Source organism: Bos taurus, chromosome 22, assembly GCF_002263795.3.
Source record: "Bos taurus isolate L1 Dominette 01449 registration number 42190680 breed Hereford chromosome 22, ARS-UCD2.0, whole genome shotgun sequence".
Classification (NCBI taxonomy): Eukaryota; Metazoa; Chordata; class Mammalia; order Artiodactyla; family Bovidae; genus Bos; species Bos taurus.
In genome coordinates this window covers 16,332,146-16,356,758 of record NC_037349.1, presented here as the reverse complement: position 1 = coordinate 16,356,758, position 24,613 = coordinate 16,332,146, and the positions used below count along the sequence as shown (strand labels likewise).

Genomic DNA, 24,613 nt, shown 5'->3' with positions numbered 1-24,613 from the left:
GAAGGATACTCAAGGTCTTCGATCTCCAACACGGTCCACTTATGGATCAGAAAGAGTTCGCAAAATAGCAATGGATCTTTTAAAAACTATTCTTAACAAAGACCCAACACAGCCAAATCAATAAGTATTTTTTTTTAGGTGTGGAATCTATAAATATTCAGATAGATACAACTAACCTCTTCCCAACTTATCTCAATATCCACCACACAAGTCCTCACGTTAATAGCAGAAATCTAATCACCCAGGGGCTAACCATTCCCTGTGATATCAGAGAGACAGCAGTGCTGCTGCTGCTGCTAAGTCGCTTCAGTCGTGTCCGACTCTGCGACCCCATGGACTGCAGCCTACCAGGCTTCTCCGTCCATGGGATTCTCCAGGCAAGAACACTGGAGTGGGTTGCCATTTCCTTCTCCAATGCATCAAAGTGGAAAGTGAAAGTGAAGTCGCTCAGTCGTGTCTGACTCTTAGCGACCCCATGGACTGCAGCCTACCAGGCTCCTCCATCCATGAGATTTTCCGGGCAACAGTACTGGAGTGGGGTGCCATTGCCTTCTCCCAGAGTCAGCAGTGAGCGATTCAGAAGAGAGATCTTAGTTCCCTGCCCGAGGAATTGAGCCTGGATATCTGAGCTTCCCTCATGGCTCAGATAGTAAAAAATCTGCCTGCAATGCAGGAGACCTGGGTTCGATCCCTGGGTCAGGAAGACCTCCTGGGGAAGGCTACCCACTCCAGTATTCTTGCCTGGAGAATTCCATGAACAGAGGAGCCTGGCAGGCTACTGACCATGGGGTCCCAAAGAATCAGACACAATTGATGGACTAACACTTTCAGTTTCAGCCTGGATGAAAGCTAGGAATGGTTAGCCACCAGACCACCAGGGGCTAGGGTCTAGAAGCAAAGTGGCCCTGGATCTTTCCATTTGGAATCAACAATGTCTCAAAGAAGCAAAAACTGTAAAAACAGATACAAAGTTTATTATTAGAGACACAGCACAATGTATGGAAGAGCACACAGAGAAACCATTTAAGACTGAAGCAAGGCAGGAATATGCAGGAATACACTCCTGGAGAGAAAAGGGTACGGGCGTCTGCTGTAATGGCGAGGAGCCTAGTAAGTCACCACACACACTGAGAGGAGTGTGGGTTTCCTGAATGAGGAACAGGGATGCAGTAAAGAAGTGATTTAAATGCCTGATATAGGACAGTCCTTCTGGATCTTTGCTTACATTTGGCCAATTACTTTTGTTTCTTTTTTCACACTTGACTGGTCCTTGGACCCTTCCCAAGATACGTGGGCAAATTTTTGCTAAGAAGAATACCACCGTGGAGGCTTGTGGGTGCAGATCCACACTTATTATATGCTGGGGCCCCTTCCTTTTTGGCCCCCTCCCTCTTTGACCCCCAAGAAGCCTTCCTGCGCATGTGCAGACAGTGAAGTCTTCCTTGACCTGGGGAGTGGGCACCTTATTTCTGTACTTTAGCAGAGCTCAGCTTTTGCCACTAGTTTTGTCCTTGGAGTGTCTGGGTGAGAACAAAGCATCAGTTTTACTCCACTTGACAAATACCAAGTGTCTGACCCAGAGACCCATTGATGTCCTATCTCACCTGTACCAGACCCTGTGTGTGGCTGTTAGCATAACTGATGTCATCTTGGCCACCTCATGCGAAGAGTTGACTCATTGGAAAAGACTCTGATGCTGGGAGGGATTGGGGGCAGGAGGAGAAGAGGACGACAGAGGATGAGATGGCTGGATGGCATCACTGACTCGATGGACGTGAGTCTGGGTGAACTCCGGGAGTTGGTGATGGACAGGGAGGCCTGGCGTGCTGCGATTCATGGAGTAGCAAAGAGTCGGACACGACCGAGCGACTGATCTGATCTAGCCCTTAGAGTTTCTCCTGTTTTTTTGCTGACCCTACCCAGGACTGTACTGTGTAGTAAGTCATTTCTCTGTCATCGATAACTTTGTAGTTACTATCAATAGATATTCCTGAAAATCCCATGGCCGGAAGTGCCCAGTAGGCTACAGTCCATGGGGTCGCAAAGAGTTGGACACGACTGAGCGACTTCACTTTCCTTTCCTTTAATAATCCTTAGGTCCAGGTTCTATGCTCTATTAGTCCCCAGACAATGATGAAAACCTTCCCTGGTGTATTCCCAGTCTCACAAGACTAGTTACACATCCATAAATCATAACTTATGAATGCATCTACCCCCATATCGTAGGTTAACTATAATAAATTGTCCCAGGAAGTCCCTGGCAGTCCAGTGGCTGGGACTTTGGGTTCTCACTGCTGAGGGCCAAGGTTCAATCCCTGTTCGGGAAACTAGGATCCTTCAGTCAGTGCAGGATGGCCAAAAAAAAAAAAATAATAATAAATAAGTAATAAATATATATTAAAAAACTGTCCCTACGGTCCCTCATTTCTACTGCCTTCTCAGGATAAAACCTCTTTTCATACTCTTCAGAGCTATTCTCTATCTGCTAAATGGAATGCAGTTTGACTTATGAATTGCTGATTAAAGCCCAGAGATGTTTAAAATTTACTTAATTTCGTTAACAGAAGGAAACATTGGAAGCTGTGGTCAGGAGGTTTGTGTGCCTGTGGACTGGGAATGAGCAACTACTCCTGGTTGTGGTGGTGATGAGGAAAGGGACTGCTGTGAACTCCCTTAGGTTTTGATTCCTCTCCTTGAAGGGGGCACCAGAGAGTAATGAGTCCTTTACAGCTCCTCCTGGGCAACCTGGTCAACTAAATCTTGCTGGTCCCTGATTGGACCCCCGGTTTTGATCCCATTCTTCCCTGGGGGGAGGGAGCCCTGGAGGGAAGCCCTGCACACACATTGGGAGTGGGGGTAGGAAAACAGGACAAACTGATGGAGCTCTGTGGCACGAACAGAAGACAGGCGTCCAGTGCCTTGGGTGGGGGTGTGTGGGGCCAAGCCCCTTGGGCTTCGCTCAGAGGCCTGCCAACAAGGCACTGGGGCCTGGGAGAAACAGAGACGCTGGCCCTCCCAGCTTCCTAGAGAGACCGAGAGGCCTGGGGCGGTGACGCGCGTGCGCGATACGGGCCAGCGAAGAAGTCGGCGTGGGGGCGACTGGTGCGGGCCGGGGCGTGCGGTCAGGGGGCTGAGCGTTTCGCGGCCGCGCGAGTCGGTGAGTCGGGTGACTGCGCGGGTGTCGGGGGCTGCGGTGTGGGCGCGGGGTTCCCGGGTTGGGGGCAGTGAGTGAGGGTCAGCCTGGAGGCTGCGACCCGAGGGGATCTGGCCTGGGAGCCTGACCCGCCGCGGTATCTGCCTGCTCTTCGTCGCCTGGGGCGCGAATTTGGAGCAGTGGTTTCGGTGTTTTATCACTTCTCCCAATTATGCAAACAAAGCGAACTGATTACAGGTAATTAGATGACTTGGGTGATTGTTAAGAAAAGTAGAAGTACCCGCAATTCGTTAATGTTTTTGTCTGGAGGCTTCTTGACCTTTTAAAATGTGTGCATAATTATGCAGACGCTTATACATATACAAATATATTTTTTAAAAAGTGGGGTTGAAATAACTCTCCAGCAGTAAAATCCTGCTTTTTAAAAAATATATAGTCCACATATTTTATTTTTAATTGATTTAAAAATTTGAGGTGTAATCCACAGAGAACATCATGTTGGTTTTAGGGGTACAACATGTTTCCATATTTGTATAGTGCTGCTTTTAAAAAGCTTTTTTTTTTAGCATTATTGTGATAAAATACAGATGACATTTACCATATGTAATCATTGATCATTTAAGTCATTTTAAAGTGTAATTCAGTGGCATTAAGTACATTCATCCTGTTTTTGAAAACTATGATGTCGTCAACTTGTGGAATGCATTTGTTCATAAATTGGTTAAAATTGGAGCCAGCATTATATACCACTGAGACATAATTTTGCAAGTATAATTAAAACATTTTTGTTTGCAGTTTATTTTCCATAGTACGCATTACATGATGATGTAAATGCTTAACAAGTGATATATATTAGGTTGATTGTTTCTGGGTTCCAAATGAAAGAGTAATATATAAAATAGTTTTTAAACACAAGGTACAGCTGTAACCTAAAGCCACTCTTCTGTCTTCTCACTTACCTTGGCCTAAAAACTCAGAGAATGTTCACCTTCCTAAGTAAAAGTAGTGCTAGGAAAGAACCCCATTCTGTTTCAAGCTGTTTGCATTTCAAAACTGAAAACTCATTAATAGTAGGTGGGTTATTATGCACAGAAGTGTCAGAGAGCAGTTTGAGCTGTAATTTGATTTCAGGAATCTTTCCATTTATTATACCCGTGTGTGTAGTTGTGTGTGTTTTTGGGAGCTGATGAACGAGGCTACTTTACATGTTCTTAAGATCGAGGAAGGACTAACAATTTTGGATGAGAAAAGCTAAAAAGATGGGAATGATAAACTGCTGTGTATACTTGTGAGGAAGGGAAACTGATAAAATCATGAAAAATAGAAACTGTGCCACTGTTAAGTTTTCGCTGGCTCCTAGTATCTCGAATTATTAATGCATGGGCAGTCTGATGTCACGCTCCTGAGCAGAAACACTGAAAGTGTGGTCAAATGTAGTGTTACTTTGTAGTCTTCAGTATTTTTAACACCTGAAAGGAGGTTCCTCTGGTGAGTCATCCTGTGCTTCCCAAGATTGAATTTTTGAGCTTACACTTTTCTTTCCCTGATCTTAGATCTCTTACCCTCCTTCAGGCCTTGTTTTATTTTACTGCATAGCACCTGATACTGTTTCTGTCTCATTGTCTATCTTCTCATAAGCTGCTCAAAGCAGTGTATTTTGTCTGCTTTATTGCCTACAGAGACCATAGTGTCTGGGATATAATAGGTGCTTAGTAAATGTTTGAATCAATGAAAGAGTGAGTTCAAATTTTAGATAACACTTGACACAAGTTAATCCTTAGTATCTAAGATAGAAAAAAATTAAGAAAAAGAGAAACAACTCATCTTCAATTTAAAAACCTTTTCATTTTGGGTAATTGTAGACTCACAGAGGGTGTCCGAAGTCTATAGAGTTCCTTTATATCTTTACCTGGTTTGCCTAAAGGTAGAACCTTGCATAAGCATAGTGCAGTCACCGAACCTGAGACATTTGCAGTGGTCCAGTACTGGTAATTAAAGTTCTGGTTTATCGAGAGCTCCTCACTGTCTTGCTGACGTTCTTTTTCTGTTCCAGGATCCAGTCTAGGATCTCTCATTCCATTTAATTGTCATGTCTTCTAGCTCCCCTTCAGTCTGTGACAGCTCCTCAGTTTTACATGTTTTTCACAATCTTGACAATTTTGAAATATTTTGTATTTGTAATTTTAGAGTAATCCTCTCATTTGGTTTTGTCAGATGTTCTCCTTCGACTGAGGATGATGTCAATATGTCTTTGAACTGGTGATACTACTCTTAAAAAATATTAATGAAGTATAATTGCTTTAAATGTGGTTCTAGTTTCTGGTGTACAGCAAAGTGAATCAGGTCCGTGTATACATATTTCCCCTTCCTCTTGAGCCTCCCTCCCACCCTTGTGCTCTACAGTAGCATCCCACCAGCTATTTTACCCATGGAGTATATATATGTCAGTGCTCCCCTCTCAGTTCATCCTGTCCTCCCCTTCCCCTCCTGTGTCCACATGTTCATTCAGTGATACTACTCTTGACCCAGTATTTCTGCCAAGTATCAGCCCTGTAAAGTTACTGTCTGTCCTTTGTAATTAGCCATTATTTAGAGATAGACACCTTGAGACTGCATAGAAATATTCTTTCTTCTCAGCTTTCACCTAATTAGTGTTTCTTGGTGGATCTTGCCTGAGGCAGTTATTATTGTGCCGTCTTCTAGGTGCCTTTCATTTCCGTTCCTTCTGAATCTATGAACTGGCATTCTTTGTGAGGAAGAGTTGTACCTTCTCTCCCATTTGTTTATTTACTTAATTATATCACTTACGTCAGTGTGTGATGTTGGGTATTTATTTTGGGGGTTTATTGAAGTGTGTTATTTATTTTGTGGTTTAAATTATTCTAACTTTGGCTATTGGGAGCTCTTTCAAATCAAAGCACCTGTTTCCCCTTACAAGTTCCCATCCTTTTTTTGTGTCTTTCTCTGACTTTTTAAGGCGCCCAAGATACATCTTGTATTTTCATTTCCCCCAACCCTGGAATCAACCATTTCTGCAAGGATTCCTGGTTTCATTTATTATAGAATGGTACTGAGAAACCAAATTTTGGGCACTAGGTTGAGCTGATTTCTTAGTTAGCAAATTGGTGTAAATATTATTTTAACACTGAAATGCTGAAATTAAAAAAAAACAAAAAACCTTTATTTTTGTCTTTTCTGGCCACACCACGCTGTGTTGTATGTGGGGTTCCCTCATCAAGGATCAAACATCTGCCCCTTACATTGGAAGTGTGGGATCTTAACCACTGGATCACCAGGGGAGTCCTTGTTTTAGCATTTTAAATGTGTACCAGAAGCAGTCTTTCTTTAGTTTTTGATGGTTTTAGAAACTTGCTTGCTTATTATCAGTGTGTAAAATAAACCTTATGTACCCTCTCACTGGCAGGAAAACCATGAGAATAAGAGACTACGCAATGAGGATTTTAAGAGGAAATCAAAATGACTTCGTATTAAAACAAAATGACAGAAGAAAATGCCCCTGAAAAATGCTCATGTGATTGCTTGGGGTTTCCTGGGTTCTTTTCCAGGCCATTTTCACTTGGGAATGAAACTGAGTGAAGGGGTGAAGCTCTAGGGGAGAAGAGGCCTGATCCATCTCAGGTTCCTCCCCAGCTTGGGGGCTCACATCTTAAGTCAATGAATGAAGCTTTTCTTCTGTCCTCAAAAGCTGGTTGGGACCTGGGAGGAACCCTGAGGCATTAGGATACCTGAATTTAATTGGGCAGTTTCAGCTCACTGGCCTCCATCTTTACTTACTGTGCTGTGGGTCTTTCATTCAGACTTTGAAAGGCCCAGGAAGTCATTAGCTTTTATCCATGTTCATGGTTGCAGAGGCTGGGCTCAAAGGACTGTATTCTTTTGCCATATTCACAGCCAGTTGTCCTCATTTTTCTGCTGTTCCTTCTCATCGTCTCTTTACAAATACTTCACTGACCTCTTTGGACATTTCTACAGCAGCTGCTTCATAACAGGTCAGCTTGGAGGCTTATGTTTGGTGCTAATTTGACTGTACACCCTAGTTTTTAGAGATAGGTCAATTCTTTTTTTTTTTTTTTAAATTAATTTATTATTTTTCTATTTTTTAACTTTACAATATTGTATTAATTTTACCATATATCAACATGAATCTGCCACAGGTATATACGTGTTCCCCATCCTGAACCCTCCTCCCTCCTCCCTCCCCGTACCAGGTCAATTCTTTATATTTCCCACTGGGTGCATTTCTTCAGAATCTTTCTGTCTAGCCTCCAGTTCATTCTCTTGAGTCTCACTGCTAGATTTCTCTTCACCTGACCGTTATTCTCTTCTCCAGTCTGTTCTGCACATTTGGCTGGGAAAGTCTCTGCCTCTTTATCTGACTCTCAGCTTCCTCCTGAGCGGTTGTTGCTATTCCTGTTGGTGCTGCTGGGGCTCTGCAAGCCTGGTGCCTGCCCCTGACCCTCCGGAAGCACCTTTCCTCTTCAGTCTCCTCTGGTTGTGTCTTCAGGCCCCTTCTTGTAGGCCTGCAGTTCTGTACCTTAGCACTTCTCAGTTTGCCTCTGCTTTTGTTTTTTCTGTATATTTATTTTCTTTGTCCTGCCCCCTCCTTTCACTGCAAAGCTTCATCTCTCTGCTAGAGCTTTAGCCAGCTTCCTCTTCATGCGTGATCCCAAAGTAGTTCTTCATTTGACTGTCCATGTCCTTGTAGCAGCACCACCATTTCTTTTATCTGGATGATGGTGCTGGACAGAGGGAATATTGAATAATAGCCTCTGAACTGAGAACGAACTTTGAGACTGAAAAATGAAGCTGGCAACTCCTTGAAATGTAATTATGATGTTACTATAGGTACTTACATCAGGCAGTAGCTGTGGGTGCACAACCATCAAGAGGCATTTGAAGCTGAACTCATTGTGGCCAGAAGAGGCACGGGGGAATTTAAAGGGGCCAGGGTAAAGATAGAATCTGACTACTAAATGAGAAGCACATTTGCACAAGTGGAAACTGGGTTTCTCTTCCCCTCTGAGGTCTCATGAACATTATTCCTCATGGACCATTAACCATCTGGGACAGCACAATACATTCTCCCAGTTTTCATATCAGATGAAGGCAAGAATAAGAGCTGACAGGAAGTTATCTGGCTTGGGTGCATTCCTTATGAGTCGGGTTAAAGCTCAGAAAGGGAGCTGCTGCAGGTCTAAGATGGAGCTGACAAGATGAAGTCAGTGTGGTCCAGCCACATAGATGGCATGCTTTCTTTGTCCCATTTCTGTCACTGGTCATCTATTTTGACAGTCCTAGAAATACTAGCTGAGTCTGTGTTTGGCTTTTGGCTGAAGTAATGATTTCTTTAAATTTTCTTAGCTTGGTGAGAGGTGGAGGGTACCACCCTTTCCGGCGAAGATGACCGTCGTCTGTGACTTGTGCACTGAGTAATGGGGCCACTTTACAACAGGTGCTAAGGCCTGCTGAGTGCCTCTGACTTCCATTGGAGGACAGAGGGAATGAAAAATGCCCATTGAACTGAGACGGTATCTTGAGACACCTAGGCAGGTGACTCCATGTAATCAATGGATCAGTGTATTAGAGAGTCGTCAACTCACATGGTGAGATCAGGTGGACAAACTGGAAGCAGTTGCAGCTTCCCTTTGTGCTGCTGAGGGGCCACTGGGACAGTTTTGTAGTTAACCTAGGGTGTGGGAGCATGTGCTTGGAAACAGGAAGTGCATTGCTAAATTAGGTTTTATGAATGGCTAACTAGTCTCGGAGGCAACGGAAGTACGTCAGTGAAGGTCTTCATCATTGTTTGGAGACTAACAGAGCATTGCAGCCGCCTAGAACTAACAATCCAAAAAAAAAGTGTCTGTTAACTTCAAAGCCCTTGATGACAGAAAAGTGACTTACCTTGTAGTACAGTCATAGGTAGGGTCAGTGGAGGGACGGGAGGAATTGAATGGGCCCGTGATGGTGTCAGTTATGCTAATAGCCATGCATACTTCTTTTCTTCTGATTTTTATATTCCTTTTCATTAATGGTTTATCACAAGATATTGAATATAGTTCTTTGTGCTATACACTGGGACCTTGTTTATCCCTTCTAAATGTAATGGTTTGCGTCTGCCAACCCCAAACTCCTGTCCATCCCTCTCCCTCTCTCCTTCCCCCTTAGCAACCCCAAGTGGTCTTTTTTCTGTGTCTATGAGTCAGTTTCTGTTTTGTAGGTAGACTCATTTGTGTCCTACTTTATTTTATTGTTTATTTTTGACTGTTCTGGGTCTTTGTGGCAGTACGGGCTTCTCTCTAGTGGCGGAGGGTGTTTGGGCTTTCGTTGGAGTGGCTTCTCTTGTGGAGCACAGGCTTGAGGACTCGAGATCTTCAGTACTTGTGGCTCCCAGGCTCTAGAGCACAGGCTCAGTAGTTCTGGTATTCAAGCTTAGTTGTTCTTCGGCATGTGGAATCTTCCAGACGGGGAATCAAACCTGTGTTCCCTGCATTGGCAGGCGGCTTCTTTACCACTGAGCCACCTGGGAAGTCCACTGGGTCATACTTTAGATTCCGCATACAAGTGATTCCGTGTGGCATTTGTCTTGGTGTGTCTGACTTAGTTCACTTAGTATGATCACGTCTAGTTGTATCCATGTTGCTGCAAATGGCATTCATTCATTGCTTTTTTATGGCTGAGTATTGTGTATATGTACCTCATCTTCTTTATCCATTCATTTGTCGATGGACATTTAGGTTGTTTGCATGTTTCAGCTATTATGAGCAGTGCTGCTTTGGACATAGGGGTACATCATGAATAGCTCTTTATAGGCTTTTTTTGCTTTGTTTAGTTTTAACATGCTCTCTCTTGTTTTCTTTTGCATGTTGTGGTTTTGGGCAGCATTTTGCTCTCTTTTGTTCTGTGCCTCAGTTGTCAATTTTTATCTGACATGTTCTCAGTTCAGCTTGCCTTCTTTGGTTTGGTTGTTGACTGAGTGGCTTAACTAGAACTAGGGTCAACTAGGTTTCTTTTTCCTTTTACAGTTGCTTGAGATCCACTTACAAGTTCCCTTCAAGGATGTGCAGCCTCTTCTGCTTAGTGGCCACCTTTCAGTCCAGGGTGCTAATACTCAGTTGCTTTCTTTCTTTTTTCGCTGCTCTCCTTGTGAGAGCTTAGTTTCCTGACCAGGGATTGAACCTGGGCCCAGCAGTGAAAACACTGAGTCCTAACCACTGGACCGCCAGGGAATTCCAGTTGCTTTGTTTTTTAAACAGAATTATTGATCACCTTGCTGATTATAGAAATAATGTTGAACAGTTTAGGAAATATAGAAAAATAGGAAGGGAAAACCCTCTAGTTATACTTGCCAGAGTAGATAACTGTGGAAAACACTTTGGTGGCCAAGGCTTGGGAACTTTTTTGTGTATAAGCAAGGGTGTTTTATTTTTAAGACATAAAAGAGTTCATAACTATAATTTCAAAAACTTAATTTATTTGGGGAAATTGGGAAAAGACAAAAAATATAAAGAAGAAACTAACTGGCAGGCAGTACACAGAAGTAAACCTCTTCTTACATTTTGGGATATTTGCATTCATTATTTTTGATGTACATTTTAGTAAAGAGACCTTGTATATAAATTTAAAAAATCAAATCACTGCAAATAAAGGCTCCTTTAACTGTTATTCCCAACCACTCCACCTCCACTGTCAGTAAGTTTTTGTACATGCTTTTTTGGCCATTTAAAAATCTTTCAAGTGCTTATATGTACATCATACCTAGACATCAGTTCAGTTCAGTCGCTCAGTCGTGTCCGACTTTTTGTGACCCCATGAATCGCAGCATGCCAGGCCTCCCTGTCTATCACCAACTCCCGGAGTTCACTCAAAATCACGTCCATTGCATCAGTGATGCCATCCAGCCATCTCATCCTCTGTCGTCCCCTTCTCCTCCTCCCCCTAATCCCTCCCAGCATCAGAGTCTTTTCCAATGAGTCAACTCTTTGCATCAAGTGGCCAAAGTGTTGGAGTTTCAGCTTTAGCATCAGTCCTTCCGGTGAACACCCAGGACTGATCTCCTTTAGGATGGACTGGTTGGATCTTCTTGCAGTCCAAGGGACTCTCAAGAGTTTTCTCCAACACCACAGTTCAAAAACATCAGTTCTTCCGCACTCAGCTTTCTTCACATTCCAGCTCTCACATCCATACATGACCACTGGAAAAACCATAGCCTTGACTAGACGGACCTTTGTTGGCAAAGTAATGTCTCTGCTTTTTAATATGCTGTCTAGGTTAGTCATAACTTTCCTTCCAAGGAGTAAGCGTCTTTTAAGTTCATGGCTGCGGGTCACCATCTGCAGTGATTTTGGAGCCCAAAAAAATAAAGTCTGCCACTGTTTCCACTGTTTCCCCATCTATTTCCCATAAAGTGATGGGACCAGATGCAATGATGTTAGTTTTCTGAATGTTGAGCTTTAAGCCAACTTTTTCACTCTCTTCTTTCACTTTCATCAAGAGGCTCTTTAGTTCCTCTTCATTTTCTACCACGAGGGTGGTCTCATCTGCATATCTGAGGTTACTGAGATTTCTCCCGGCAATCTTGATTCCAGCTTGTGCTTCTTGCAGCCCAGCGTTTCTCATGATGTACTCTGCATATAAGTAAAATAAGCAGGATGACAATATACAGCCTTGACATACTCCTTTTCCTATTTGGAACCAATCTGTTGTTCCATGTCCAGTTCTAACTGTTGCTTCCTGACCTGCATATAGGTTTCTCAAGAGGCAAGTCAGGTGGTCTGGTATTCCCATCTCTTTCAGAATTTTCCACAGTTTATTCTGATCCACACAGTCAAAGTCTTTGGCATAGTCAATAAAGCAGAAATAGATGTTTTTCTGGAACTCTCTTGCTTTTTCCATGATCCAGCGGATGTTGGCAATTTGATCTCTGGAAATCTGGAAGTCACGGTTCACGTATTGCTGAAGCCTGGCTTGGAGAATTTTGAGCATTACTTTACTAGCATGTGAGATGAGTGCAATTGTGCAGTAGTTTGAGCATTCTTTGGCATTGCCTTTCTTCGGGATTGGGATGAAAACTGACCTTTTCCAGTCCTGTGGCCACTGCTGAGTTTTCCAAATTTGCTGGCATATTGAGTGCAGCACTTTCACAGCATCATCTTTCAGGATTTGGAATAGCTCAACTGGAATTCCATCACCTCCACTAGCTTTGTTCGTAGTGATGCTTTCTAAGGCCCACTTGACTTCACATTCCAGGATGTCTGGCTCTAGGTGAGTGATCACACCATCGTGATTATCTTGGTCGTGAAGCTCTTTTTTGTACAGTTCTCCTGTGTATTCTTGCCACCTCTTCTTAATATCTTCTGCTTCTGTTAGGTCCATACCATTTCTGTCCTTTATCAAGCCCATCTTTGCATGAAATGTTCCCTTGGTATCTCTAATTTTGTTGAAGAGATCTCTAGTCTTTCCCATTCTGTTGTTTTCCTCAATTTCTATGCATTGACCACTGAGGAAGGCTTATCTTATCTCTTATCTTATCTCTTCTTGCTATTCTTTGGAACTCTGCATTCAGATGCTTAAATCTTTCCTTTTCTCCTTTGCTTTTCACTTCTCTTTTTTTCACAGCTATTTGTAAGGCCTCAGCAGACCGCCATTTTGCATTTCTTTTCCATGGGGATGGTCTTGATCCCTGTTTCCTGTACAATGTCATGAACCTCCGTCCATAGTTCTTCAGGCAACTGTCTATCAGATCTAGTCCCTTAAATCTATTTCTCACTTCCACTGTATAATCATAAGGGATTTGATTTAGGTCATACCTGAATGGTCTAGTGGTTTTCCCTACTTTCTTCAATTTAAGTCTGAATTTGGCAATAAGGAGTTCATGGTCTGAGCCACAGTCAGCTCCCGGTCTTGTTTTTGCTGACTGTATAGAGCTTCTCCATCTTTGGCTGCAAAGAACATAATCAGTCTGATTTTGGTGTTGACCATCTGGTGATGTTCATGTGTAGACTCTTCTCTTGTGTTGTTGGAAGAGGGTGTTTGCTATGACCAGTGCATTCTCTTGGCAAAACTCTATTAGCCTTTGCCCTGCCTCTTCTTGTACTCCAAGGCCAAATTTGCCTGTTACTCCAGGTGTTTCTTGACTTCCTACTTTTGCATTCCAGTCCCCTATAATGAAAAGAGTATCTTTTTTGGGTGTTAGTTCCAAAAGATCTTATAGGTCTTCATAGAACCATTCAACTTCAGCTTCTTCAGTGTTACTGGTTGGGGCATAGGCTTGAATTACCGTGATATTGAATTGTTTGCCTTAGAAACGAACAGAGATCATTCTGTCGTTTTTGAGATTGCATCCAAGTATTGCATTTCGGACTCTCTTGTTGGATATGATGGCTACTCCATTTCTTCTAAGGGATTCCTGCCCACAGTAGTAGATATAATGGTCATCTGAGTTAAATTCACCCATTCCAGTCCATTTTAGTTCTCTGATTCCTAGAATGTTGACGTTCACTCTTGCCATCTCCTGTTTGACCACTTCCGGTTTGCCTTGATTCATGGACCTGACATTCCAGGTTCTTCTGCAATATTGCTCTTTACAGCATCAGACCTTGCTTCTATCACCGGCCACATCCACAACTGGGTATTGCCTTTGCTTTGGCTTCATCTCTTCATTCTTTCTGGAGTTATTTCTCCACTGATCTCCAGTAGCATATTGGGTACCTACTGACCCGGGGAGTTCATTTTTCAGTATCCTATCATTTTACCTTGTCATACTGTTCATGGGGTTCTCAAGGCAAGAATACTGAAGTGGTGTGCCTTTCCCTTCTCCAGTGGACCACATTCTGTCAGACCTCTCCACCATGACCCGCCCTTCTTAGGTGGCCCCACACGGCATGGCTTAGTTTCATTGAGTTAGACAAGGCTGTGATCTGTGTGATCAGATTGTTTAGTTTTCTGTGATTATGGTTTCAGTGTGTCTGCCCTCTGATGCCCTCTCGCAACACCTACCGTCTTACTTGGGTTTCTCTTACCTTGAACGTGGGGTATCTCTTCAGGGCTGCTCCAGCAAAGCGCAGCCGCTGCTCCTTACCTTGGACGAGGGTTATACCCTCACGGCCACCCCTCCTGATCGTGAACGTGGAGTAGCTCCTTTCGGCCCTCCTGCGCCCACTCCTTGGACGTGGGGTTGCTCCTCCCGGCTGCTGCCCCTGACCTAGACATACTTATATGTAAATAGAATTTAAGGTTTTTTCCTCCAGCTACATCTAGGGTGTTCTTTTTAACTTAGTTTATGTTTTCTATGTTTGTCGGGAAAAACAGCAAATTTAGGTGCAACTTCTCTCTTGCATAGCACTGTAATACTAGCCTCTGGCTGAGGACATATTCTTGCAAAGAAATTGAATCCTCACAGCCTCTGCTGTACTTCCAGCCTTTTGAGGGACTGTCTTTCCTGGTTTGGTGTTTATACCTCTCTTTTCTTCTTAAGTGCATGTGTCAGTGGCCCCCCATGCTCACCCTGCTTTCTGTATTTCAGAAGAGGGGTCAAGGTCCTACTCTATTATGAAGTGAAGTGAAGTGAAAGTCGCTCAGTCATGTACAACTCTTTGTGACCCCCATGGACTGTCCATGGAATTCTCCATGCCAGAATACTAGAGTGGGGAGCCTTTCCCTTCTCCAGGGGATCTTCCCAACCCAGGGATCGAACCCAGGTCTCCCATATTGCAGGCAGAATCTTTACCAGCTGAGCCACAAGGGGAGCCCAAGAATACTTGAGTGGGTAGCCTATCCTTTATCTAGGGCATCTTCCTGATCCAGGAACTGAACTGGGGTCTCCCGCATTGCAGGCGGATAATTTACCAGCTGAGCTATCAGGGAAGCGCATGTTTTCTTCTCTTGCTTTAAGTAAACTGTGTCACTAGAGCCTACTGTGTGTTTTGTCTGTTCGCAGCAACTTAAAATTATGCTCTGGTCTCTTCTGTGGTTGGCACTTATCTGCTTTTTAACCTTAGCTGCACAGCCTGACCACCCAGTCAACAGTGAAACAATTGTATTATTGCTTAAGGGTCTAGTACAGTCTTTTAAATTATTGTATGGTGTTTCAGTCTGTAAATTGCTGCACTTTTATTTAGTTGTATTGATGGACAAATAGGTCATTTCCAATATTATGTTGTTACAGAGAGTACTCTAGTATGCAAATGCCTGAATACCTGTACAGTGCTTTTCCAGGGAGCTTCCTAGAAGTGACTTTTCAGGGTCGTAAGTAACATGACATTTTAGGTCTACTGCAGACTTTCAAACTACCTTTCCTGGTGGCAGTTTACCTTTTCACGTCTTTCCATTGGTTTGTGCTTTTGTTCTTTTTTCTTTTTTTTGAGCAAGGGTGTTAAAATACAGAGATCTAGTCATATGTCACCTATTTCCTTTGATTTTTAATAAGTCCTTGGTTACCCTAGGATTCTTATTACTTTTTTATATTTGTTTTTGAAGTTAAGTCTTTAGTTAGAATTTTGTTTTTTTGTGTGAATCCCCTGTGAATACTGAAGGACAGTTGTATCTGTCTATTTAGGAATGGAGTTGCCAGTATTAATAGTAACTGGATGTTTAGCTTAATGATGAGACTATTTTCCAGTGTAGTTGCACAGTTTACATTCCCACCAGCAGTGTATGAGCGTTCCAGTATCTGTCTTCACGTCCCTACCAGCGTATATTGTTTTCTGACGTTTTGATTCTAGCCATCCTAGTGGATGTGAAGTGGTGTTTTATTGTGGTATTGATTTGTTTTTCTCTGATGACTATTGTTGTTGAGTATCCTTTGTGTTTTTCAGCCATCTTTATATTTTCTTTGGAGAAAAGATGCTTTGTCCAGTTTTACTTCTGTTGTCTTTTTATTATTGAATTGTAAGTTATTTATTTTTTCTAGTGACAAGTCCCTTATGAGATATATGATTTACACATTTTTTTCCCTCTCTGTGGATTGGCCTTTCACTTTCTTCATGTGCCCTTTGAAACACAAGAATTTTAAATTCAGATGAAGTCCAATTTATCTTATTTTTTCGTTTCTTTTTTTGCATGTGGTAGAATCTATTGACTAATCTGTTGTCACAAAATATTGCACTTAAGAGTTTATGATAAGAATATTATAGTTTTAGCATCTGATGTTTAGGTCTTTGATCCATTTTGAGTTAACTTTGGTATACCATCTTATCCAACTTTATTCCATTCATGTAGATATATAGTTGTCCAAGTACCATTTATTGAGAAGACTATTCTTACCCCATTTGAGTGGTCTTGGTACACTTGTTAAAACTAAATAGACCGTAGATATATGGGTTAGTTTTGGACTCTTAGTTATTTTTCATTGATCTATATGTCTGTCATTATGCCGGTACCACGGTGTCTTGATGCTTTTTTATAAAGTATGTGCTCAATTGCTAAGTCGTGTCCGACTCTCTGTGACGCCATGGACTGCCACATTCCTCTATTCATGGGATTTTTGAGGCAAGAATACTGGAATGAGTTGCTGTTTCCTCCTCCAGGGAATCTTCCCAACCTAGGGATCAAACTCATGTCTCCTACGTCTCTTGCTTTGGCAGGCGGATTCTTCACCACTGAGCCACTTGGGAAGCCTTTTTTTATAAAGAAGGTAATGAAATTTGTCATTTGAATCTTCCAACTTACTCTCTTTATTTTTAGTGATTCGATTTTTTAAATAGATTATTCTCATTCAAAGCTATTATAAAATATTGCTGTAGTCCCTGTGCTGGGCAATATATGCTTGTAGCTTATTTTATATATAGTAGTTCATATCTCTTAATCCTCTACCTTTATCTTGCCCCTCCACCCCTCCCTCTCCCAGTTGGTAACCACTAGTTTGTTCTGTTTCTGTTTGGTTAATTCATTTGTTTGTTTCATTTTTTAGATTCTATATTATATTTTAATTTTCTAGAGCCCATATTTTTTAGACTCCATATTTACGTGATTACATACAGTATTTTTTCTGATTTATTTCACTAAGCATAATGCCCTCCAGGTCCAACCATGTTGCAGATGGCAAAATTTCATTCTTTTTTAGGTTGAATCATACTCTACGTCTTCTTTATCCAGTCATCTGTTAATGGACTTGGATTGCTTCCATGCCTTGGCTATTTTTATAATGCTGGTATGAGGATTGGGGTGTATTTATCTTTTTAAATTAGTGTTTTTGTTTTCTTTTTAAGTTTTTATTCATTGATGGCTGTGCTGGGTCTTCATTGCTGCACACAGGCTTTCTCTAGTTGTGGCGAGTGGGGGCCACTTTCTAGTTGCAGTGCTCGGATTCCTCCTTCGCAGCGGCTTCTGTGGTTGTGGAACATGGGCTCTGGGCGGTGCTGGCTTCAGTAGTTGTGATACATGGGCTCAGTAGCTGTGGTACATGGGCTTCGTTGTCCCGAGGCATTTGGGATCTTCCCAGACCCGAGATGGAACCCGTGCCCTCTGCATTGGCAGGCCAATTCTTAACCACTGGACTACCAGGGAAGTTCCCAACTTAATCTTTTTCAAGACTTTGTTGTGTATTGTGTGGGTCTCTTGAGTCTCCATATGTTAGGATTAGCTTTTCAGTTTCTATAAGGAAGCCAGCTGGGATTCTGATAGGGATGTTTTGGAATCTATAGATTAATTTGGACAGTTCAGTTCAGTTGCTCAGTCATGTCTGACTCTTTGCAACCCAATGGACTGCAGTATGCCAGGCACCAACTCCCGGAGCTTACTCAAACTCAAGTCCATTGAGTCGGTGATGCTGTCATCTTAATAGTGCTTTGTGTTGATCCATGAACACAGGATGTCTTTTCATGTATTTAAACCTTTAATTTCTTCTAGCAGTGTTTCGTTGTTTTCAGAGTATAAGTTTTGTTCTTTTGTTAAATTTATTTCTAAGTATTTTATTCTTTTTCATGTAATTGTGAATGGAATTGTTTTCTTTAATTTTGTTTTCGGTTTGTTCATTTCTATTATGTAGAAACAGCCATTGTTTTTTTAAAGAAAAAATTTTTTTCTTCCAGTTTTATTGGAATATAATTGACATACAGCACTTTATAAGTTTAAGGTGGACAACATAATGATTTGACAGAGGTACATCATGAAATGATTGTCACAGTAAGTTGAGTACACATTCATCATCTCATTTAAATAGAAAATTAAAGAAATAGAAAAGTTTTTTTTCTTGTGATGAAAATTCTTAGGATTTTCATCTTCCTAGCAATTTTTATATATAATGTACAACAGGGTTATTTATATTTATCATGTTGTACATTATATCCCTAGTACTTGTTTGTCTCATAAGTGAAAGTTTGTACCTTTGATTGCCTTCATCCAGTGGTCCCCGCCCCTGCCTTTGGTAACCACAAATATCCCTTTTCCTGGTATGCTTGATCTTGACAGGCTCCACTATGCAAATGTTCATAGGCCCTTTTCTCATAAATCCAAAGATGATCTAACAGCATCTGCTTGCACCTTCCTTCTCACATCTTTCCTGAATGGTAACAGTGATTATTTCAGTCTCTCGCCAGTGACTTCTGATGTCCCAGCAAATGGCGTTGTCCCCAGCGGTGCTGAAAAGATACTCCTAAGGGCCCAGCAGTGATAGCCACAACTAATGCAGACTTGGTAGCACTCTGCTGGGAAGACCTTGAACAGGAGTGATGCCTCCAGGCAGGTGGTACGCTGTCCATCCAGCTCAGGCCAAAGCTTCCAGGGAGCGAGGACGCCTTCAGATGGTAAAGAAGGAAGAAGAGGATGAAAGCTACACTTCAGTGCCGGCTGCCAGACCACAGACACTCAACCGTCCTGGCCAGGAGCTGTTCCGCCAGCTCTTCAGGCAGCTTCGCTACCACGAGTCTTCTGGGCCTCTGGAGACCCTGAGCCGGCTCCGGGAGCTATGCCGCTGGTGGCTGAGGCCAGATGTTCTCTCAAAGGCCCAGATCCTCGAGCTGCTGGTGCTGGAGCAGTTTCTGAGCATCCTGCCAGAGGAGCTCCGGACCTGGGTGCAGCTGCATCACCCTGAGAGTGGTGGGGAGGCTGTGGCCTTGCTGGAAGAGCTTCAGAGGGACTTTGATGAGACACCGTGGAGGGTGAGTGTGAGACAGTGTGCGGCGCCCAGTGAACTCTGCCAGTGAGTCCACTTGTGGGGGGAGGGGCTGGACTTCTGAACCCTCACCACGGAGGAGTTCACGGGAAGCCTTCCCTGCTCATTCCATGGCACCGGAACAGAAAAGAACTGGACCCACAGCCAAGGACCGTTTAGCAGGCAGCTCCTTCCTCCTTCGCAGGGGAATATAAGCTCCAGGAAGAAGAGGGTCTGCAAGTATCCAAAATAACAGTAATGAGGTTTTGGACACATTGACTTACACAAAGTGTATCTCCACATACCTAACTTGACTTGCTACCCATGTGTAAAGTGGAGGTTATCTCTTGCTCAGAAGTAGGAAAGTTAGTGTCAGGATCCTTGGTTTCTAAATACATATTGATGAGACCTAGAAGAGCAGTATACATGTGTCATCTTATCTCTTTCTCAGTAAACTTTTGAAGATTTGTTCTGTGCGGGGGAGATGGGATAGATGAATGGTGAGGGGCAGCCTGGGGCTAGGAGTATCCTTGAGTGCCTGCCATGGGCCCGTCCTGCGCTTGGTGCTGGGGGACAGAGCTGACAGTCCCGGGGCTGGCGGCGGAGCAGCGGATCAGTTCAAGTGCACCCATGAGCTCCTCTGCCCCACACAGGCCCGCCTCTCGGTGCTTCTCCTACCTTTGAGGTTTTTGTGTTTAAGGAGTATTTTATCATTTTTGTAGGCTTTTAAAAATTTTTATATAATGTGTGTAATTCTTCATATATGATTCATTCATGCATAAATGAAGGTTATGTTTAAGATTTATGAAACAAAAGTTTAAGACACTTTTCCCCTAAAAGTAAAATAAAAATTGGATCAATAAATCCTCTGAATGTGGTCTCTGACATGGTCTACCAGCAGTATATGGTAACAGATGTTAAAAGAGAAAACCTCTTTGCTCAGTATTGGGTACTATTTTTTAAAATCTGAAAGAACATTTATAATTTTTACCAAAAACAATGAGATGTTCAAAATGACCTAAAGATAACTTTTAAAGCAAATAAGGTACACAGTAGGTACAAAATTGTGGCTCGAGTATATTCAAATCAGGTAGGACAAAGTGTGTGGTTTAAAAATCGATGAAAACATAGTCAAATGAGCAGAAAGGGGTTATCTGGTTGAAAGTTAGTTAGGAATTTGAAAACAGAAAACAGGCTGGTAAAAAGCCTACCAAATTCTAAAAAATGAGCAGAAATAGTCAAGATGCATATGAAATTACAGAATCCCCTTATAGTTTATCCGACTTACCAAAACGTGAGAAACTGGTGCCCGAGAGTTTGTCCTTAAAGTCATTTGTGCTGTTCTTGCTTTATTTTCCCTTTGGTGGGATTTGGGAGGAATAGGAGATAAATTGCTGTGATGGCTGTATCCTCTTCAGGCTCTAGCTGTGTCTTAGATATTTAATGGCCTCAGGTTAAGATCCATCCAAATCAGTACAGAGAATGTTTTGGCCACAGGACCAGAAAAACCTAAAGTTCATTGACTGCAGCTTCCTATGCTCACTTCTGTGTCAGGAGTAGCCTTACTTCCAGAGACCAGGACTTTTGAAGTCCCAGCACAAAGGCTGCGTCTCCAGGTCTCGGCTTGTGTGGGCACTGCCCATTTTTTTTGCTCCTGAGACCTTTTCTTGTGTGCGTCTATAGCTGGCACTCACAGTTAGCATTGCTGCTCCAGTGGTATTATTCTTTCACTCAGGTTTACAGTCTGGGAGTCTTGCTGCCTTTTTGAGGTCACTTGGCATAGTATTACCTAGAGCAGTGTCTGACACTTGGTAGATATTATCCGGCTGCATCTCTGCTGTCAACCATTATCAGTTTACCTCTCAGGGAGGAATCTCTTCTCTCATTTCTAAGTTCCAGGCCAGGGGTGGGGCTGAGGGCTAGGGGGCAGGTATCACTGTAGCACCCAAGGTTGGAACAGCAGTACTGTCACTGACCAACCAGGCGCTTTCCTGTGTCGAGTGAGAATCCGGCTCTACCTGTCTCTGCATGGCCCTTATTAGAGCCCAGGGAGGTGGAGGGGTGAGGGGGATCCTTCCTGGGCTTTCTGGTCCTCCTTTCTGTTCTGCCTGTAGGTAATAAAGGGCCCAGCTCACCGTTTCCTGGGCCTCTGCCTTTTAGAGATCAGCCGGGTGGCCTGTTCTCTGCGTGTGCTTTCTGATTCCTACAGGGATCCTCTCACAACATTTTCTTCTTGCCAGGACCCAGCCCCTGCCCAGAGCCCAGATGTGCATTGGATGGGCACAGGAGCCCTGCGAGCCGCACAGATATGGCCCCCTGCTTCACCTCTCAGGAGCGGCTCGGCTCTGGGGGACCACCTGCAGCCTCCCTATGAAATAGGAGTGCGTGACTTCCTGGCTGGGCAACCCGGTACTTGCTGCCCGGCTCTAAGATCCCAGCTTGTGCCACACTTCCCGAACCTCCTATGATACCGTCTTTCCACCCTCTGTCCTCTCACTAGAATCCCTTCTGTCCTGGCCTTGAGCTCTGTGTCCTTTTTATCCTTCTGTGACCCACGTGTACCTGACTTTTCCTCCCATTGCACCCCCTGCTCCCTGACCCCAGCAGACATGGGGGAAATTTGAAATGGGCATTTAAAACAGCCCATACCTGCTTGCGGGGCCCAGGAGTCCTCTATGTGGGGGGAAGAGTGGGCTTCTCAGTGGGACGCTGGAACCGGGCTGCCCTTTCTCACAGCTCTTTCTTCTTTAGATCCTCCTGCTGCACAGGTGCCTGCCCTTTGCTCGAAGGAGGGATGCGCAGACAACCAGGTGACAGCCCAGCCTCAGGTGAGCCACAGGACCTTTGAGCCTTCCTGCTGTCCCACTGTTGCTGCCTAATGGGGTAGCTGCAGCTCTCCCTTGTCCTGGGTCTTTCTGTCCAGTGACCTCACATCCCAGAGACCAGATTCTCCCCCTGGAGCCCAGAGCTCTTGTGCTGGGTGATTACCTTCCCTTTCACCTTGACCAGATCCATCCTGTACTCAGAGCCAGCCCCACTTCCCCACTCTAAAAGCTGGGAGCTGTGGAGTGGTTCTCAGGCATCGGACTGTGTTTTTTCCAGGGGACTATGACTTTCAAGGATGTGGAGGTGACCTTCTCCCAGGATGAGTGGGGATTGCTGGACGCTTCTCAGAGGAACCTGTACAGGGATGTGATGCTAGAGAATTATGGAAACATGGCTTCTGTGGGTAAGGTGTCACTGTCACCATCTTCCGCCTGCCTCTAGTTCTGCCTCCATAGTTCTCATTGTGGTGCCAGGAAGGGGTCCTGACCTGAGTCTGGGTCCTGTCTGTGTCACTACTAACCAAATCACTTAATCCATTACTTCAGTCTTCCTCCTTAAAAATGGGGATATATTGCCTGTCCTGCTGAGATACTGTAAAAAATTAAAAGTCGTATGTGTCAAGTTCCTGGTTTATTCAGGCCTCAAAAAAAAGTTAGCTGATTTATCTGATTGAGTTGTCACTTGTTGTCACTTGGTTCTGGAGAATCCTAGCAGTCCTTTTGTCTGTGCCTTATCTCATCTCAAGCTGGTTTTGGAAAAGGCAGAGGAACCAGAGATCAAATTGCCAACATCTGCTGGATCATTGAAAAAGCAAGAGAGTTCCAGAAAAACATCTATTTCTGCTTTATTGACTATGCCAAAGCCTTTGACCATGTGGATCACAATAAACTGTGGAAAATTCTGAAAGAGATGGGAATACCAGACCACCTGACTTGCCTCTTGAGAAACCTGTATGCAGGTCAGGAAGCAACAGTTAGAACTGGACATGGAACAACAGATTGGTTCCAAATAGGAAAAGGAGTACATCAAGGCTGTATATTATCACCCTGCTTATTTAACTTCTATGCAGAGTACATCATGAGAAACGCTGGGCTGGAAGAAGCACAAGCTGGAATCAAGATTGCCGGGAGAAATACCAATAACCTCAGATATGCAGATGACACCACCCTTATGGCAGAAAGTGAAGAACTAAAGAGCCTCTTGATGAAAGTGAAAGAAGAGAGTGAAAAAGTTGGCTTAAAGCTCAGCATTCAGAAAACTAACATTATTGCATCCGGTCCCATCACTTCATGGCAAATAGATGGGGAAACAGTGGAATCAGTGGCTGAGTTTTGTTTTTTGGGGGTCCAAAATCACTGTAGATGGTGATTGCAGCCATGAAATTAAAAGACGCTTACTCCTTGGAAGGAAAGTTATGACCAACCTAGATAGCGTATTAAAAAGCAGAGACATTTCTTTGTTGACAAAGGTCCGTCTAGTCAAGGGTATTGTTTTTCCAGTAGTCACGTGTGGATGTGAGAGTTGGACTATAAAGAAAGCTGAGCGCCGAAGAATTGATGACTTTCAACTGTGGTGTTGCAGAAGCCTCTTGAGAGTCCCTTGGACTGCAAGGAGGTCCAACCAGTCCATCCTAAAGGAGATCAATCCTGGGTGTTCATTGGAAGGACTGATGTTGAAGCTGAAACTCCAATACTTTGGCCACCTGACGTGAAGAGCTGACTCATTTGAAATGACCCTGATGCTTGGAAAGATTGAGGGCAGGAGGAGAAGGGGATGACAGAGGATGAGATGGTTGGATGGCATCACCAACTCAGTGGACATGAGTTTGGATAAACTCCGGGAATTGGTGATGGACAGGGAGGCCTGGCGTGCTGCGGTTCATGGGTTCGCAAAGGGTCAGACATGACTGAGTGACTGAACTGAACTGAACTATCTTGTCTCTGCTCAGAACTGTCAGAAAGAAATCCCTGTCTGGGCATCCTGCCCTGACTTTCTCCACTGGCGTCCTGGGCTTCCCCTCCTCCCTATCAGGAGCTCAGTCCTGAGAGGGTCCTGGAGAGTAGTTCTGCCTGGTTCATCTACTGTCCAGTCACATCCCCTTCTTTTCTCTTCTGCAGTGGGGCCATTCACCAAACCTGCTCTCATCTCCTGGCTGGAGGCAAGGGAGCCATGGGGCCTGAATGTCCAGGGAGTTCAGTTTAAGGGGAATCCAGGTGCTGCCCCTGCAGGTGAGTTCCAGAGAAATGACCAAGTCTTGCTCCTTTCACATCTGCTCTTCTGTTTCTTAAGGTCTTTTACACTACGAAAATCGTGGGAGACTCTTTCTGTTGTTTGCTAGAAGGAAGAGCCTTAGCAGTGTTGCTAATAAATGTTGGGTGCTTGGGCTTCTCCCCTCCAGAGTGGCCTCTTAGATGTTGGTTTTCAGCCTTTCCCCTCACCCAGAAGCCCTCTCAGGAGCAGCTCTTGCCCACAGGACAGCATCACTGTCATCTTGTCCATTCACTGATGCTCCTCCTCAGCCCTGT

The 24,613-nt window shown here is 43.7% G+C and overlaps 1 protein-coding gene across 12 annotated transcripts in view; it reads left to right on the top strand.

Annotated features, from left to right (window-relative positions):
* The window catches only part of ZNF445 (zinc finger protein 445), a 59,740-nt gene that overhangs the window by 28,891 nt on the left and 6,236 nt on the right, over nt 1-24,613 (top strand). For 2 of the 12 annotated variants that reach the window (XM_059879815.1, XM_059879816.1), the window contains 8 exons: nt 16,756-16,805; nt 17,235-17,321; nt 18,202-18,295; nt 18,698-19,269; nt 21,503-21,671; nt 22,014-22,090; nt 22,365-22,491; nt 24,206-24,316. In XM_059879815.1, coding sequence (XP_059735798.1) covers nt 18,841-19,269; nt 21,503-21,671; nt 22,014-22,090; nt 22,365-22,491; nt 24,206-24,316 — 913 coding nt within the window. In that variant the 5' untranslated portion in view covers nt 16,756-16,805; nt 17,235-17,321; nt 18,202-18,295; nt 18,698-18,840. Of the gene's footprint in view, nt 1-3,073; nt 3,158-16,755; nt 16,806-17,234; nt 17,322-18,201; nt 18,296-18,697; nt 19,270-21,502; nt 21,672-22,013; nt 22,091-22,364; nt 22,492-24,205; nt 24,317-24,613 lie in introns of those variants that run through there. The other 10 variants (XM_024982943.2, XM_059879812.1, XM_005222534.5 and 7 more) reach the window with 8 other exon arrangements.